We start from the raw sequence: 15,480 nt of genomic DNA on the forward strand, positions 1-15,480 counted from the left end.
CAAAAGAATTTCTCCATTCTAGAATGGAACACACATACACAGGAAAATTACTAAAATAATAACTGATCTTTTTGCAGGTATAAAAAACTATTGTATCATAACCACTTCCAGTTCCTCAAAACTCTTGAGGGATTGGTTGGCGTAGAATTGAAGGAAGAACAGAAAAATAAAAGGAAAAGGAATTATTGGTTAAGCTTAAAACTATTCCATGGTTAATTAGTAAAGTGAATTTAAGGAAATTAGAAATACAGCTCCCTGGCTGAGACATACATTTTCAAACCTAAAACACCTGACACGTATTTTTTAAAAGAATTCCATCCACTGATGAGGCTAAGTTAAGTTTAATGATCACCTTCATCCTAATAATTTTACAAGTTGGATCATACACACTGACAATCTTCAATATCACTGATAAAATGTAAGGTTCTACACTTGATCTGTATGAGAACAAAGATGCACGTCCAAGCAGATTTATGAAAGAGCAACCAAGGAGATTCTTAAAAATATTTGTTAATGTAGAACAAAGGTAGGGAAATTTTGAGAGAATCAATTCACCAAAATAGTATAATATCCAAATCATAAATTATTATCTACTTAAACATACTCTAATGCTAGTCCTATTCATAAGGTATGCTTAATAATCATGGCAAGATTTTAGTTCCATCTTACTGGTGAGAGGCTGAACATAATTTGTGGTCAAAGAGTAAGTGAGTCACCCCTCTTTCTCCACAGAGTAGATTTAGGGGGAAAAAATACAAGGCACTTCTGTTCGTAACTACAGATGAAACAATGTAAGTCAAGGCATATTTAAGACCCCTAAATAATTAGATTCTAAAGAAGAATTGTTCTCATTTTAAGTCTGCTACTATTCCACCCTAATTTCCCTCATAGCTACAAGAACGTGGGCATCCATGTTACTAAAAGAACTCAAGAGTGATGGGACGCCTGGGTGGCTCAGTCCGTTAAGCATCCGACTCTTGATTTTGGCTCAGGTTATGACCTCATGGTTCATGAGATCGAGTCCCACTTTGGGCTATGTGCAGATAGCGAGGAGCCTGCTTGGGATTCTCTCTCCCTCTAACCCTGCCTCTCCCCTACTCATATTCTCTCTCAAAATAAACATTAAAAAAAAAAAAAAGAAGAATGTTAAAAGAACTCTGAAGTCATGTACCAGGCAGATAGCCCAAACAGGGTAACAAGGTCTTCTCAATTTGAAAAGAATAAGAATAGGGGCATCTGGGTGGCTCAGTCGGTTGAGCATCCAACTTCGGCTCAGGTCATGGTCTCACAGCTCGTGAGTTCGAGCCCCGAGTCGGGCTCTGTGCTGACACCTTGGAGCTTGGAGCCTGGAGCCTGGAGCCTGGAGCCTGCTTCGGATTCTGTGTCTCCCTCTCTCTCTGCCCCTAACCCACTCGCATTCTGTCTCTGTCTCTCTCAAAAATAAAAAAACATAAAAAAAAAAAAAAATTCGAAAAGAATAAGAATTTCATACGAATTTCTGCCTATTTCAACTTATCCAGGCTCTCAGGTAACTAGAATGTTTATTATCACAACCTGACTATACGTGCAATAGCTGTGTCTGAGGTAGGAAGGAACTAAAAGTGCCTCGCTACTAGATTACAGACTGCATCTGGAACCACACTTAGACTGTTATCTTAAGAGCAGAAAGAGTGAACAATTATGTCATGAGAAGAAATATACACAAGCTATCACTGCAAAAAACAATTTCTAAAAATCACTATTCTCAAGGCACCTGGGTGGCTCAGTCAGTAAAGATATCAACTTTCGATTTTGGCTCAGGTCATGATCCCAGCGATCAAGCCGTGTCGGGCTCCACGCTGGGCATGGAACCTGCTTGAGATTCTCTTTCCCTCTGCTCCTCTCCTCCACTCACACACGCTCTCACTCTGTCTCTCAAATTTAAAAAACAAATCGTGATTTTCAACAGTAAATTATTTGGAATATATGTTCGATATTGACACAAACTTGAACACCTCAATTGAGGGTTTTGATATTGTGTACGGCTGTAAACTGACTAAACATTTGTTTGATTAAAAACAGCATGATAAGGGCAACTGGATGCCTCAGTTGGTTAAGTGTCTGACTTCATTCAGCTCAGGTCATGATCTCACGGTTTCATGAGTTTGAGCCCCACGTCAGGCTCTGAGCTGACAGCTCAGAGCGTGAAGCCTGCTTTGGATTCTGTGTCTCCCTCTCTCTCTGCCCCTCCCTGACTTGCACTCTGTGTCTCCCTCTCTCTCAAAAATAAACATTAAAAATATTTAAAATAAAAAAACAGCATGATAAAAAAAAAACCTTTGTAACCCAAAATTACACATATATATTGGGTAAATAGGTCTTAGGATATACATTAGAGGAAAATTAGAGAAGCCGTATTATAAGCCTAACCAGTTGTGCAAACCCACAAATATAAAGTTAGTGAGAAAAATTGTTGAAGCTGGACTAAAAACCGCCCTGAAAAAGGTATGGGCTTATATAAAGACCTACGCAGCCTTTCTGATTACTGACACAGCCTCACGACACAGTTCCTAAGATTCGTGTCTTTGTTTTTCAGACAAACTTCAGAAGCAAAGTCCTAAGAAAGGCCAGATATTCTACAGTTGTAAAAGGTAAGAAGAGACGGAAAGAGCAGTGGAGGGCAGCAAAACATGGTGGTTAAGTATGAACTCTGGAATCAGAATTGATTCCTAGTTTTGCCACTGGGTGACCACGGGCAAATTATCTAAACGCTATTAACCTCCATCTCTTCTTCTATAAAGTACGAATAGCAGTGCCTGCCATACGGCGCAGTCCTGAACATTCCCCTGGGACCACCAACCCACTAGGCAGCACCCACACAGGCATGTGGTTTGATACAATGAAGGGGATGGGAACAATGTAGAGATGCCAAATAGCCTGTGAAGCATGGGACAGTCCCTCACCACAAAGAACTGCCCCCATTCAAAACACCAAGAGGGCCACCTCGATGCCTCAGTAGGCTAAATTAGCCTGACTCTTGATTTCAGCTCAGGTCATGATGTCACAGTTCGTGAGACTGAGCCCCAAGATGGGCTCAGAGCTGACAGTGTGGAGCCTGGTTGGGAATCTCTCTCTCCTCAACCTCTCTCTCTGCCCCTCCCCAACTCTCACTCTCTCTCTCTCTCTCTCAAAATAAATAAACACTAAAAGCAAACAAACAAAAAAACACCAAGAGCACCCTCTTTGAGAAACATTAATATTAAAGTATCAAGGTGGGGCTTATCAATGTTCCCAGGACTATATGAGATGGAAAAAACAAAGTCACCAAAATCTACACTGACATTTTAAAGATGCATCCAATAGACACAAATTTTTATGGCTCAATGACATTTGGTTGAAAACTAATGGGATTCAATACTGTTATTTTCAAAGCCCCACCATGTCTTTCAGACGACGTGGATGTCAGCCATAAAAAATAAACTCAACAGAGTCAAACCGTAAGTAGCAGAGAACAGAATTATAGCCCGGTATCTGAAGTCGAGACTCTTAACGGGTAAAGGAAGCTTACCAGAAACGTACACAAACTCCACATGCCCAGTACCAGCATTTTCTCACATACACAAACACACACACCAGCCTCTGCTGAGACCCTGGTTCTAACAATATCAATGTATGAACTACATGGTATAAACAGCAGTAAACGGTTTTTAAAACAAAATTCTTGGTTATGCATGTGAGATACACATTTTAAACAATTTTTAGAAACAATGTGTTTCATTACATAAAGCTTTCTTGACCTAGGGAAATAGAATCATGAATGTACTTTAAAAAACTAGAAATAAACTCTAGCTGACTGGTTAAAGGAAGGCTACAAAGGCAACATTGCAGTGGCTAGTTCTGAAAGTTGAACTCATCACGACTGTAAATTTGTACCTGGGGTAAAAATAAGCAGGCAAAGATTTGACTTAGTAAGAGAGATCTCACCATTCTGACATGTTCTCATCAGAGCCCTGTTTTTGTTCATCTGCTTCACACTCCATCCTTTCTTTCCTTCCTGTTTTGCTTAGGAAAGTCCTATTTTCTGCTGATTCACACAACCCATGACCTGATGAGGTCCAGGGAGTATTCTCCTTCCAGCGGGACAGACGCTGCTTCTTAGCAGACTTGAACCTGCAGCCTCTCTCGTAGCTCCAATCTGACACCTTGAGCTTCTGCTGAAGGCTGGCAGCCACCTCCGATGTCACTCGCTTCACTTTCCGCCGGCGCCGGAGCGGTCGACAGGGCGCATTTTCAGTAAAGGAGTCAGATTCGTGCCAAGAGTGTTGCTTACTCTTAACAATGGCATTGAGAGCCGGGTGCCGTTTGGCTACCATCGTGTCATCGGAGTCACTAAAATTGGCAACAGGGGCCATTTCTCGACAATCCTTAATGGCCTCATCGAGACTTGACTCAGAGGCCTCACTGTAGCAGCAGGTATGCTCGGCCAGGTGAGTGAAGTCCGAGCGGCGCTTCCGGCCTCTCCTTTTGCGAAGCTGCCGCCTCTGCTGCCGAGGGCTCAGGGCCATCTCCTCCCACAGCTCACCAAGCTTATTCTGCTCAGATGTCTGCTCCAAGGCTGAGGCTAAGTCATGTACCAGCTCATCCATGAGGCCACATCTGCCAAAAGAAAGTCCAGAAAAAGAAAAAAGAAAAATCCTTAACAGGATCTGTTGTTTTAGAATAATTTTATAAACCAGATCATGGCAGTGCACAGCCCACCCTATCTACAGAAAATAAACTCACCTTTCATCTGGCTACACTTAAGACTCTGTTCCTACCATCCATGCTCCTTTCAGCCACTAAAAATAGGTGTTTGGCCCTTAAGTGCCTGAAGTCAACACTCACGGGATCACAACCAGGATATTAGCAAAAACCAGCAAACCCAGGGAAATAAATCTTTCCCCTTTTTTCCCAATTAAACTCATCACTAAATTATATAATAATAAAATCCAAAAAGATTAGACAATGTCTCACCAGACAGGAGCAGAACAACACACAACTTCAAAACCATAGATAAACGACTGTGCTATGGTCTGGGGTCACTAATAAGAATGCTTGTGGAAGGGAGAAGACAACACACTGACACACTTTAAGGAAGTCTGCTTGTACTTTTAGTGATCCAAGAAACTGTAGTGACCCACATTTGTACCCTGAATGGAGAAAACAGAGTAAGTCTGCCCCCATTATGGTCCCAACTACCACCTGGAAGCTAGAAGGGAAGGCCATTTGTTGAGTAGGTCATACACACATATAACAACTAGCAACTTTTAAGCTCTTCTCCCATCCTTCAAAAAATTAAGTGATCGGGGCGCCTGGGTGGCGCAGTCGGTTAAGCGTCCGACTTCAGCCAGGTCACGATCTCGCGGTCCGTGAGTTCGAGCCCCGCGTCGGGCTCTGGGCTGACCGCTCAGAGCCTGGAGCCTGTTTCAGATTCTGTGTCTCCCTCTCTCTCTGCCCCTCACCCGTTCATGCTCTGTCTCTCTCTGTCCCAAAAATAAATAAACGTTGAAAAAAAAAATTTAAAAAAAAAAAAAAAAAAAAAAATTAAGTGATCACCCTACTTATGTGCTTTAGTACCCATCACACGACAGCAGGATATAACAGGTTGAAATGAAACGCACGGGAGGAGTCTCTATGATTTCTAGCCAACTGCTTTCTAAACTTTCCTATTGTCAAACCCTCATACTTCAGGAGTCTCTTTAAAAGCAAACTTGGGGAGCCTGTGTGGCGCAGTCGGTTAAGCGTCCGGCTTCAGCCAGGTCACGATCTCGCGGTCCGGGAGTTCGAGCCCCACGTCAGGCTCTGGGCTGATGGCTCAGAGCCTGGAGCCTGTTTCCGATTCTGTGTCTCCCTCTCTCTCTGACCCTCCCCCGTTCATGCTCTGTCTCTCTCTGTCCCAAAAATAAATAAACGTTGAAAAAAAAAATTTTTAAAAGCAAACCTTCCAAGGGATGAGAGCAGTAGGAGCAATTTTTGGAATGCCCCTTTAAAGGGAAATGTCTAATATAATTTGTACAACACCTTATTAAGTACATATTAAATTAGCACTTTTCCCTAGCCCTTGTTAAGCCCAAAGTATTTCAAGTCCGTAATTAGAATTTAAAACTGTGTGGCGCCACTCTCAGACGGTATTTTCGTTCATGCAGTTTACATTCTGCAAAGGACTTTCTAAAACCTATTTTCATGCTGTCCCCATGCCAACGACTTCAAAGGGAAGAAAACAGTAGTCTAGCTTATCTGCCACATGGATGGGAGCAACGGGGACACCTAGTTCCAAAACTACCAACCAAACAAAACGTCTCAACAGTGTCAAAAGCCACACAATATAAAATGCCCACGTCCCTTTAAGCAATACGAAATAGTTTAAAACGCCATGACTGGGGTTTCGGAGGCAATTGCCTGTAAGACCAAAACAGAAGTGAGGACAGCACGTCTAAACCTACTTCCTTAATAAAGAATTACTGCTTTAAAAACTCAGGCAGAACTGTACAAATTAACGTGAAACAAAGTGACAGAACAACTTGCAGTCGTTCGTGCAGAATCCTTTCCTAAAAGACTGCAAGTCCAACAGCAGGTGACAGAAGAACCTTGAGCTTCCCACACCTTCACTCTCGGGTGCATACTCCGAGAGAACCCCCTTGTCCAGCAAGCACTCGAGGAGAGGAAAGGTTAAGTCACGCAAAGAAAAGCACGGGAAATGGATAGAAGTAAAAAGAGGCAGGCGTATGGTCTGAGCGAAAGACCGGGTTGCGAGGAGCTGGGGGGAGGAGGGGGGAGGAAGGCAGGAGGCAGGAAGCAACTTCTCATTTGGGCTCACCGGGGCAGGGGTTCAGCCCTTCTCGCTCGGGCAGAAACTGCCAAAATTCAAGTCCTGGTGACTAAGCTCCCTCCGTGATCAGGGGTCGCAACATGGCCACATATGTGAGAAAAAGCTGGTTTCGAAGGACTCTCCCTCCAAGCCCCCGGCCCGCCTCCGAGGACTAGGGCGAACACGGCTCGGGACAGCAAGCCCTCAAGCTGTCGCCTGCCCGAAAGCGCCAGAAAGAAGAAAGAAGAGGTGAGTGTCGCCCCGGAGACGCCCGAACCTTATTCCCCGGGATGGGGGCGATGGGCCCTGAAAAACAAGGCCCAACCACCCTCGCCCCTCCCGCCAACCTTCGCAGCCCCGTGGCGCACACGGCCCCTCAGACTCCGCTGGGAGCCGGTATTCCCGTTGGCGCCGGCCCCCTGGCCCCCGACCCTCTCAACCCACTCCTCCCCCTCACCAGCTGCAGCAGCCACCTCCAATGGCCGCCGCTTTTGGGGCCGAGTCTCCCCGCCGGGGTTTCCCTTTCTGACCTCATTTCCGGTCTGGGCCGGAGGGGTGGGGCGGTGGTGGAGCGGAGTGGGTGGGGCTGCTGCTTGAGAGGGCCCGCCCCGGCTAGACGCTTCCTGTCCGTGGCCGCGCCCACTTCCGCCCCACGGTGGGAGGGGCCTTGGGGAGTCCCGGAGAAGGGGTTACGGGCCTGTAGTGTTGGTGGTTAAGGGTGGGCTGGGTGAGGGATAAGGTCCCCGTTAGGGGAAGAACACGCCTCCTCAGGCTGGCCTAGTCTGTCTTCGGGGCGTCGGGGAATTGGCAGGGAGGGACCTGGGCCTCGCCCTTGTTTGCTGACCTGCTTTTAAAAAGGGTGTGTGAAATTAAAGGGAAATGGATCCTCACTGTTAACTGTGAGAGTTGGTACCACCATTAGGTTAGCGCGATAGCTTTGTGGTGAATTACTCAGAGTCTTACAAATACGCATTCCTTCAGCAACAAAACCAGTAAAGTTCTATTGGATTATAACTTTAAGTATAAAATTGATACCCATGAGTCTATATTGATGTAAGTAAACTAATGATGTGAATACTGACATGAATAAAGTAATAAAACAAGGATGAGGAGACAAATCTCTGGTGCAGAAGAAGTCTGAATAATTTATTGAGATAATCTACCCTGAAGTATAACTCCCACCCCCTTAAATGTGGGCTGTGCTACTGACTTCCTTCTAGAGAGTACAGTATGGAAAGAGGGAAAATGAGTATAGTGGAGAAACAAGGCAAGCACTACCTCACTTAGGTGATCAAGGTTAACATGAACAGGGTATAAATCATGCTGATCGTTTGTGGGCTAGATATGAGGAAAGTATCTCTATGGTACTTTCCTTCCAAACCCCATAACCTCAGTCTAATGAAGAGAAAAAACAGACAAACCCCAACTGAGGGGCATTCTACAAAATGCCTGGCTAGAATTCCTCAAAATTGTTAAGGTCAAAAAAGTCAAGGAAAGTCTAGAAATTGTCACAAAGAAGAGCTTAAGGAGATGGGACAACTAAATGTAATGTGATCTACTAAATGAAAGACTGGAATAGAAAAAGGACATTAGGTAAAAACTAAAGAAATCTGGATAAACTAGGGACTTTGGCTAATAATGTCTCAATGTTGGTTCATTAATTGTGACAGATGTTCTATATGAATGTAAGATGTTAATAATAGAGAAAACTGAGTATGGGGTATATAGTAACAGTCTGTAATACCTTTGTAATTTTTCTGTAAGCCTAAAACTAATCTAAAATAAAAAGGTAATTTTTTTAAAATGTACATGGCTTTTGAACAAGAAATTCTGTCTCTAAGGAATTTTATTCTGAAGAAAAATTGGAAATAGGTGCAAAAATATTTTAAATGTATAGAGAGGGATGAGAAGACTAGGAAAAAAAGTCCTACGACAGGGATTAGTTATCTAAATTATGTTACATCTATGGGATAGACTGCCTTTGAAGCCTTTTAAAATTGATGTGGAAGAAAATCTCCCAACAAACAAGAGTCCAGGGCCAGATGGCTTTTCAGGGGAATTCTACCAAACATTTAAAGAAGAGTTAACACCTATTCTCTTGAAGCTGTTCCAAAAAAATAGAAATGGAAGGAAAACTTCCAAACTCATTTTGTGAGGCCAGCATTACCTTGATTCCAAAACCAGACAAAGACCCCACTAAAAAGAACTATAGACCAATTTCCCTGATGAACATGGATTCAAAAATTCTCAACAAGATACTAGCAAATCGGATCTAACAGAACATTGAAAGAATTATTCACCATGATCAAGTGTGATTTATTTCTGGGATTCAGGGCCAGTTCAATATCTGCAAATCAATCAGTGTGATACATCACATTAATAAAAGAAAGGATAAGAACTAGTTGATCCTCTCAATGGATGCTGAAAAAGCATTTGACAAAATATAGCATCCTTTCTTGATAAAAACTTTCAAGAAAGTAGGGATAAAAAGGTCGTAACTGAAGATCATAAAGGCCATATATGAAAGACCCACCACTAATATTATCCCCAATGGGGAAAAAGTATAGCAGCTTTCCCCCTAAGGTCAGGAACACAACAAGGATGTCCTCTCTCACCACTGTTATTCAACATAGCCTCAGCAATCAGACAATACAAAGAAATAAAAGGCATCCAAAATGGCAAGGAGGAAGTCAAACTTTCACTCTTTGCAGATGGCATGATACTCTATGTGGAAAACCCAAAAGACTCCACCAAAAACTGCTAGAACTGATCCATGAATTCAGCAAAGTCGCAGGATATAAAATAAATGTGCAGGAATCAGTTGCATTTCTATACAACAATAATGAAGCAGCAGAAAAAGAAATAAAGGAATCGATCCCATTTACAATTGCACCAAAAACCATAAAATACTAGGAATAAACCAAAACAATGAAGTGAAAATCTGTACACTGAAAACTATAGAAAGCTTATGAAAGAAATTGAATAAGAAAAAAATGGAAAAACATTCCATGCTCATGGGCTGGAAGAACAAACAGTTAAAATGTCTATACTACCCAAAGCAATCTACACATTTAATGCAGTCCCTATCAAGTTACCACCAGCATTTTTCACAGAGCTAGAACAAACAGTCCTAAAATTATATGGAACCAGAAAAGACCCCGAAAAGCCAAAGCAATCCTGAAAAAAAACCAACGCTGGAGACATCACAGTTCTGGATTTCAAGCTGTATTACAAAGCTGTAATCATCAAGACAGTACAGTACTGGCATAAAAACAGATATAGAGAACCCAGAAATGGACCCACAAACTACAAATGGATCCATACCCACAAATTAGTATGGCCAACTAATCTTTGACAAAGCAGGAAAGAATATCCAATGGAAAAAAGACAGTCTCTTCAGCAAATGGTTTTGGAAAAACTGGACAGCGACATGCAGAGGAATGAACCTGGATCACTTCCTTATACCATAAACAAAAATAAACCCAAAATGGATGAAAGACCTAAACATAGGACAGGAAGCCATCAAATCCTAGAGGAGAAAAAAGGAAACAACCTCTTTGATCTCAGCCACCGCAACTTCATACTTGACATGTCTCCAGTGGCAAGGGAAACAAAAGCAACAATCAACTACTGGGACCTCATCAGGATTAAAAGCTTCTGCATGGTGAAGGAAACAATCAGCAAAACTAAAAGGCAACCAACAGAATGGGAGAAGATGTTTGCAAATGACATATCAGATAAAGGGTTAGTATCCAAAATCTATAAAGAACTTATCAAACTCTACCCAAAAAACAAATAATCCAGTGAAGAAATGGGCAAAAGACATGAATAGACACTTTTCCAAAGAAGACATCCAGGTGGCTAACAGACACATGAAAAAATGCTCAACATCACTCATCAGGGAAATACAAATCAAAATCACAATGAGATACCACCTCACGCCAGTCAGAATGGCTAAAATTAACAACTCAGACAACAACAGATGTTAGCGAGGATGCAGAGAAAGGGGAACCCTTTTGCACTGCTGGTGGGAATGCAAACTGGTGCAGCCACTCTAGAAAACAGTATGGAGGTTCCTCAAAAAATTGAAAATAGAACTACCCTACTACCCAGCAATTGCACTACTAGGTAGTTCTCCAAAGGATACAGGTGTGCTATTTGAAAGGGGCACATGCACCCCAATGTGTATAGCAGCACTATCAACAATAGCCAAAAGCCCAAAGGTCCATCAACTGATGAATGGATAAAGAAGATGGGAGATCCCCCCCACACACACACAGGAATATTACATGGCAATCAAAAAGAATGAAATCTTGCCATTTGCAACAACATGGATGGAAGTAGACTATATTATGCTAAGTGAAATTAGTCAGAGAAAGACAAATATCATATGACTTCACTCATGTGGAATTTAAGATACAAGACAGATGAACATAAAGGAAGGGAAACAAAAATAATATAAAAACAGGGAGGGGGACAAAATATAAGAGAACCTCAAATATAGAGAACTGGAGGTTGCTGGTGCGGTGTTGGGTGGAGGGAAGGGCTAAAGGGGTAAGGCTCATAAAGGAGGACATTTGTAGAGGATGAGCACTGGGTGTTATATTTCGTGATGAATCACCAAATTCTATTCCTTAATTTATGATTAAATATGTGTTAACTAACTTGGATTTAAATTAAAAGAAAAATAAATAAATTAAATTTAAAAATAAAATAAATAAAATTGATGTGGAAGAATATTTAATGAATGAAAAGTCATCGGCTTCTGATTGTGTACATTTCTGCTTGACTGTTTTACTCCAATAAAAAGGTTATTCTAGGGGTGCCTGGGTGGCTCAGTCAGTTAAGCATCTGACTCTTGACTTCAGCTCAGGTCATTATCTCACAGTTTGTGAGTTCGAGCCCTACATCGGGCTCTGTGCTGGCAGTGCAGAGCCTGCTTGGGATTCTTTCTTTCTCTCTCTCTCTCTCTCTCTCTCTGCCCCGCCACTCCAAAAGCTCTCTCTCTCAAAATAAATAAATAAACATTTTTTTAAAAAGGTATTCAAAAAATGTAGAGTATGGCTGTATTCATGTATATAGGAAATTAAATCTGTACTTGCCTAGGAATATAAACAGAATGATACACTACACACCATCTAAAATAGTTCCATTATAAATGACTATATCTCCTATCTGTTATTTTTATGGACTTTCAGAATTTAAGGGAGATTTAAGGGAGGAGACAAGGTCTTGAGCCACCATGACTAAGAGAGTGGTCAGTACCATTTGCACAGTACTAGAGAAGAAAAGAAACAGATTTGGTGAGAAATTGATTAATTCCATTTTGGACATGCTGAATTTGTAACTCCCATAGGAGAGAAAGAAATGTTCAAAAGTTGTCCACAGCTATCAGCCTCCTTTCTGCTTAAGTGAAATTCTTTCCCACAAGCAACCTAAGTGTCCATTAGTAAATATATTTTTAAAAAAGATGTAGGACACACACACACACACACACACATACACACACACACAAAGGGAATATCATGCAGCCTTTAAAAAAGCATGAAATCATGGGGTACCCTGGGTGGCTCAGTAGGTTAAGCATCTAACTTGATTTTGGCTCAGGTCATGATCTCACAGTTCATGAGATTGAGCCCCACACCAGGCAGGCTGTCAACGCGGAGCCTGCTTGGGATTCGCTATCTCCTCCCTCTCTGCTCCACCCCCACTCACACTCACACATGCTCTTCTTCTCTCTCTCTCTCTAAATAAACATTAAAAAAAAAAAAAAGGATGAGGGGCGCCTGGGTGGCTCAGTCGGTTGGGTGACCGACTTCGGCTCAGGTCATGATCTCGCGGTCCATGAGTTCGAGCCCCGCATCGGGCTCTGTGCTGACAGCTCAGAGCCTGGAGCCTGTTTCAGATTCTGTGTCTCCCTCTCTCTCTGACCTTCCCCCATTCATGCTCTGTCTCTCTCTGTCTCTAAAATGAATAAACGTTAAAAAAATTTTTTTTAAAAGGATGAGATCATGCCATTTACAACAACATGGATAGACATAGAGAATATTATGCTAAGTGAAGTCATACTGAGAAAGACAAATACCATATGATTTCACTCATATGTAGAATCTAAAAAAAACCCAAATGAATAAACAATCAAAAAGCAGAATCAGACCTATGAATACAGAGGACAAACTGATGGTTGCCTAGGAAGAGGGGAAAGATGGGTGAAAGAAAGTGGGAGATACAGGCTTCCAGTTATGGAATGAATAAGTCATGGGAATAAAAGGTACAGCAAAGGGAACATAGTCAATAATGTTGACTACAATAATATTGTGGTAGTGTTGTATGGTGACAGATGATAGCTGCACTTGTGATGAGCACAGCATGACACGTAAAGAAGTTGAATCACTGTGTTGTACTCCTGAACCTAAAATAACATTGTGTGTCAACTATATTAAAATAAAAAATGTTTTCGTAAATAAAACTATGAAAAAAAGTTCTCGCCCCCGAATCATAGCATCTCCCATGATGTCAGTTGCCCCCATCACCTCTGAAAGCTCCCCTGTGAAATCCAGTTTTTATTTGCATCTTTCTGCTAGCTATCTCCATTGATTTACTCCAGCAGCATCTCCAATTTAAGATGTCAAAACAAAGCTTAGTTTCTTCTGTAGTCTCTATCAAATCGTCCCCTTCCCCACGGTTCCCTGTTTGGGAAATATTACCACCATCATACAGTCACCCATCTGAGATGCCTCAAAGCTGTCTTTAGTTCCTGCTTCTTCCTTATACCCCTTCACCTAGTTAAATGCCAAGCCTCATAGATTCCACTTTTATGGTATTCCTGCATCCACATTCCCTCTTTTGCTCACTCTGTGCCATGGGCCTGGGTAGGCAACCACTCTTCTGGATGGGCTCTCCCCAAATAAGTCATTCTCTACACTCGCACCAGAGTAAGATTCCTGAAACACAATTTCACTTCATCCATCTTTTACTACCTCCTGGAGCATACTTGAGCACACCAGATCACTTGCTATTTCTTGAACACCCCTAAGATTTAGGGTGATTGAAAGGTTGAATGCCAATGTCACCTCCATGAAGGCTTCCCCTTGCTTGCCTACTCTATTGGGCTCTCTCAGCACTTGCTGGTATCTTTACGATGGCATTTTCTTCATTAAACCTTGAATTAGAGCCAATTATGAGCAAATCTGCCTCCCCAAGTAAATGACTCATTCAACAAAATATATACTGGCACCTTATGACATACCTGGCCCTACACTAAGCTCTGGAGATAGAGTGTGTGAAAACAAAGGAAGCCAATTCTATTGCCCCAGAGATCCTGTCATAGTCATTGTATTCTCACCAGTTGCTGGCACGATGCTTTGCACATGGTAGGTGCTCAGGAACTATTGCCAATCAGGAAAACAAATATTTGCTTACTAAATGCTGGAAGAGAAAATTTAAATCAAAGCTCCACGTTCAAGTAATGATGGTAGTTGTGAGCAGGACCACTCAAAGAAAGATTGTGGCAACAGAAGACTATGGGGATAAGGGGGACAGCTCAAAAGGAACAGAGAACATTTGAAGAGAACCAGTGTATAGAAGCCAGAAATTTTTTTTTTAATTTTTTTTTTAACGTTTATTTATTTTTTTGGGGACAGAGAGAGACAGAGCATGAACGGGGGAGGGGCAGAGAGAGAGGGAGACACAGAATCAGAAACAGGCTCCAGGCTCTGAGCCATCAGCCCAGAGCCCGACGCGGGGCTCGAACTCACGGACCGCGAGATCGTGACCTGGCTGAAGTCGGACGCTTAACCGACTGCGCCACCCAGGCGCCCCAGAAGCCAGAAATTTAAGAAAAAGAGAGCCAAAAGGAAAAACTGGGTGGAATAGGAATACTACTACTATTCCTCCTCCTCCTCCTCCTCCTCCTCGTCCTCCTCCTCCACCTTCTTCTTCTTCTTGATTGCGCAAGTGGGGGAGACAGGCAGAGGGAGAGACAGAGAGAAAGAGAGAGAGAATCTCAAGCAGACGCCATGCTCAGTGTGGAACCCAGTGAGGGACTCAATCCCACAACCCTGGGATCGTGACCTGAGCCCAAATCAAGAGTCAGATGTTCAACTAACTGAGCCGCGCAGGCGACCCAGGGAGGAATAGCTCTAAGGAGAGGCCATCACACTTGGTAACTGAAGTCCCTGATGACGTGGAGTTTTGGGCAGACTGCCAGCAGATAACAGTGGAGCCAGGAGGGAAGCCAAGGGTGAAGCTCCATTAACTGACTAGCTGTGTCCAGAGCTAACTGCTTCACTTCTTTGAGCTCTTGCTTCCTCCTCTGTGAACTGGAGACAATAATAGAAAGTATACATCTCTTCCGTGGAGATTAAATGAAACAATGACTACGAGCCATTTAGCATAGAACCTAGCACAAATTAAGTGCTCCAAAAAATTAGTAGTTACTGAGAAGACAATGAGAGTCTAGTCAACAATTTTCTTCAATCGACTATTAGAGCAAAACTGTTGGTTGAATGAGCAAATCACCAGCTGAAAAGGATGTACAGACAGGAAAAATGATAGGTTTGCCCTTCCCACAACACACACACACACACACATGCACGCACACGCGCACGCACGCACACATCACAAAAGCACCTCTGCTGCTGGTTCATTATAAT

At 42.5% G+C, this 15,480-nt stretch overlaps 1 protein-coding gene across 10 annotated transcripts in view; it reads right to left on the bottom strand.

The window, feature by feature from the left end:
* GPATCH2L (G-patch domain containing 2 like) overlaps positions 1–7,385 on the bottom strand; it is a 90,253-nt gene extending 82,868 nt beyond the window's left edge. For 8 of the 10 annotated variants that reach the window (XR_015252172.1, XR_015252168.1, XR_015252167.1 and 5 more), the window contains exon 1: positions 3,964–4,635. Coding sequence is in view for 5 of the 10 variants with exons in the window: in XM_086709224.1 (XP_086565350.1) it covers positions 3,964–4,625 (662 nt within the window). In the remaining 5 variants the exon portion in view is untranslated. Of the gene's footprint in view, positions 1–3,963; positions 4,636–6,835; positions 7,043–7,283 lie in introns of those variants that run through there. The other 2 variants (XR_015252171.1, XR_015252170.1) reach the window with 2 other exon arrangements.
* Between the last annotated feature and the right edge of the window lie 8,095 nt (positions 7,386–15,480).

This window comes from Puma concolor, chromosome B3 (assembly GCF_028749965.1).
Source record: "Puma concolor isolate L17-30 chromosome B3, mPumCon1.1.hap2, whole genome shotgun sequence".
Taxonomy (NCBI): domain Eukaryota; kingdom Metazoa; phylum Chordata; class Mammalia; order Carnivora; family Felidae; genus Puma; species Puma concolor.